Raw genomic sequence first — 2,087 nt, 5'->3', positions numbered from 1 at the left:
GGCCACCGCCTGAAGAGCCTGGACAAATGTGTCAAGCAATTACAGCCCTTCCCATCCACGATGGATGCAACCCTCTCATCACAGCACGTGGATGCTTTGAAACAGAGACTCACCAGAGCGAGAAGATCAAAACCCACAGCCAAGTCCTAACTTTGCATCGACAGTGGACCCCAAACACAGTGCCAAACACCTCTTCACAGTGGCATACTTAAGTTTGGAGTCTTTCACAATTTCTCTGGGCTCACCATGACCTCCAACCCATGTGCCGGGGCAGAAAGGATCAGCAGCAAACACACTTCTCCCCCAAAAGACACGAGAGAGCCTTCCCGTGCCTCGCGTGCCGGCGGTCTCACCATTAAGCCTCTCCCCGGCCAGCTCCCTCGGCACTACTCACCGTAGAGGATCATGCTGGCGTTGGTGTTTCCTAGCTGGTTGGAGGCTACGCAGGTGTAGTTGCCATAGTCCTGCTCGGAGACGTTGAAGAAAGTCAGTCTGGAGAAGAAGGCTTTGTTCTCCACTTTCAGGCCTTTCTGTCCTTCAGCCAGCCTGGGAGAAAGGCAGAAGGGGAGAGGGTCATGGGGATGGTGTCGGGAGGAGAAGTACCCGCTACTTTCCATGACTCGCTATCCCCTGGTCCTGCCTGAGAGCGGAGACACCCAGCCTGGGGCAAAGATCAGGCCTGAAGAAGGAGAAGGGAAGGTATTGGGAGAGATATGGGAGGTGGATGCTGCTCCGCTGGGTCTCGTCCCTTAGCTGCCAGCCCACGCCATCCCCAAGATGCCTACAGGCATCCTCACAGATGCAGTCCCTGCTGAAGGGGGTGGCTTTGGGGCTTGCCAAATGCCGTGCAGAGGGAGGGATGCTCGCACGCCCAAGGAGGGTACCTGGGAAAGGCTCCTTCCCACCCAGCAGAAGAGCCTGGCTTCGCTCTCGCCTTGACCCCCGAGGGCTCCTTGGTCCTCCCGGCTCTGCGGGATGCCTTCTGGCACCTTCCCCTTCCCTGACCCCCGGCAGCCCCCTGCGTGCCCCTGACGGGGCTGGCAGCACGCTGGCCCGAATGCCAGCACCGCGGCGGGCTCTGCACCACGTAGCAGGGAGGGGCTTCTCAGCCATGGCAAACAGTGAAGCCTTAACCAAGGGCTTTGACTTCCCCGAACCGGCGCCGCTTTGCTCCTGCGGCTCTTTTACTTGCTAATTCCTCCCGGGAGGTGCCGGATCCCCATTATCACCCCTGCCGGGCTCCCACTGCCGATCCGGGCGGGCTGAGCCCGCTCCTGCCGCTGCTTCGTGGGCCCTGGTGATCTGACCTACTTCTGAGCGAAGCCTTTCATCTGCCACGCAAACATCTGCCGCTTTGTACACTCCGCCTGCTCCTTTCCTCCCAAAACAGCCTAGGCAGGCGACCCAGCCTCCCCTGTAGCTGCCGTAGCATCCTTCCCGACCAAAACATGCCTCCTTATTAGCGACCCGCACAGCTCGCCCTGTGTTTGGATACACCACGGCCCCTCTGGGCTTCCTGGGGAGAAGCAACGCAAAAATGGGTTAAAAAAAGGTTTGCCTGGGGTCAGAGAGAGACATTTGCTCTGGAGTGGGACCCTACCCCTGGCTGCGCTGCTCCCCTCCTGGCTGCCCAGCCACGGCTTTGGCGGGACAACAGGAGCTGCCGGTTGACCTAAAAGGGCGACTTTCACCCCAACGCTGGGCGGGCTGTCCCTGAGGTGTAGCAAACCCTATCTCTCGACCGACACCGCGTTTCTCCTGCCTTTCCAAGAGCAAGAGGCTGATGCTGCCTTCTGGCCAAAGCGTTTAAAAAGGTGACAGGGATTTCATCCGCTCCTAAGTCCTTGGATTTGCACTGCCAATATTGCTCTTGGCCATTATGCTTCACCCAAGCAGGGATTTACCATCAGGCCGTAAATCGGAGGCATGGGCAGCAGCGACCCTGCCCATGCTGCTTACCCAGATGGAGGCCAAAACCTGTCTGATGGAGGCTCCTGCAAAAATATCCCCCCTTAAACGCCCCTCCTCTATTTTCCACCTTTTGCAGAGTTAAATACAAAGCCCTGGCCTGTTTTTAACAGGTACCA

General features: G+C 58.3%; 1 protein-coding gene across 2 annotated transcripts in view; it reads right to left on the bottom strand.

The window, feature by feature from the left end:
* LOC104129613 (protein CEPU-1) overlaps positions 1-2,087 on the bottom strand; it is a 161,299-nt gene that overhangs the window by 5,073 nt on the left and 154,139 nt on the right. For both annotated transcript variants that reach the window (XM_009642570.2, XM_035897975.1), the window contains exon 6: positions 395-546. In XM_009642570.2, coding sequence (XP_009640865.1) covers positions 395-546 — 152 coding nt within the window. The remainder of the gene's footprint in view (positions 1-394; positions 547-2,087) is intronic.

Source organism: Egretta garzetta, unplaced genomic scaffold (genome assembly GCF_000687185.1).
Source record: "Egretta garzetta isolate BGI_Z169 unplaced genomic scaffold, ASM68718v1 scaffold307, whole genome shotgun sequence".
Classification (NCBI taxonomy): Eukaryota; Metazoa; Chordata; class Aves; order Pelecaniformes; family Ardeidae; genus Egretta; species Egretta garzetta.
Note: the sequence above shows the minus strand (reverse complement) of the source record. Positions and strands in the feature narration are given on the sequence as shown.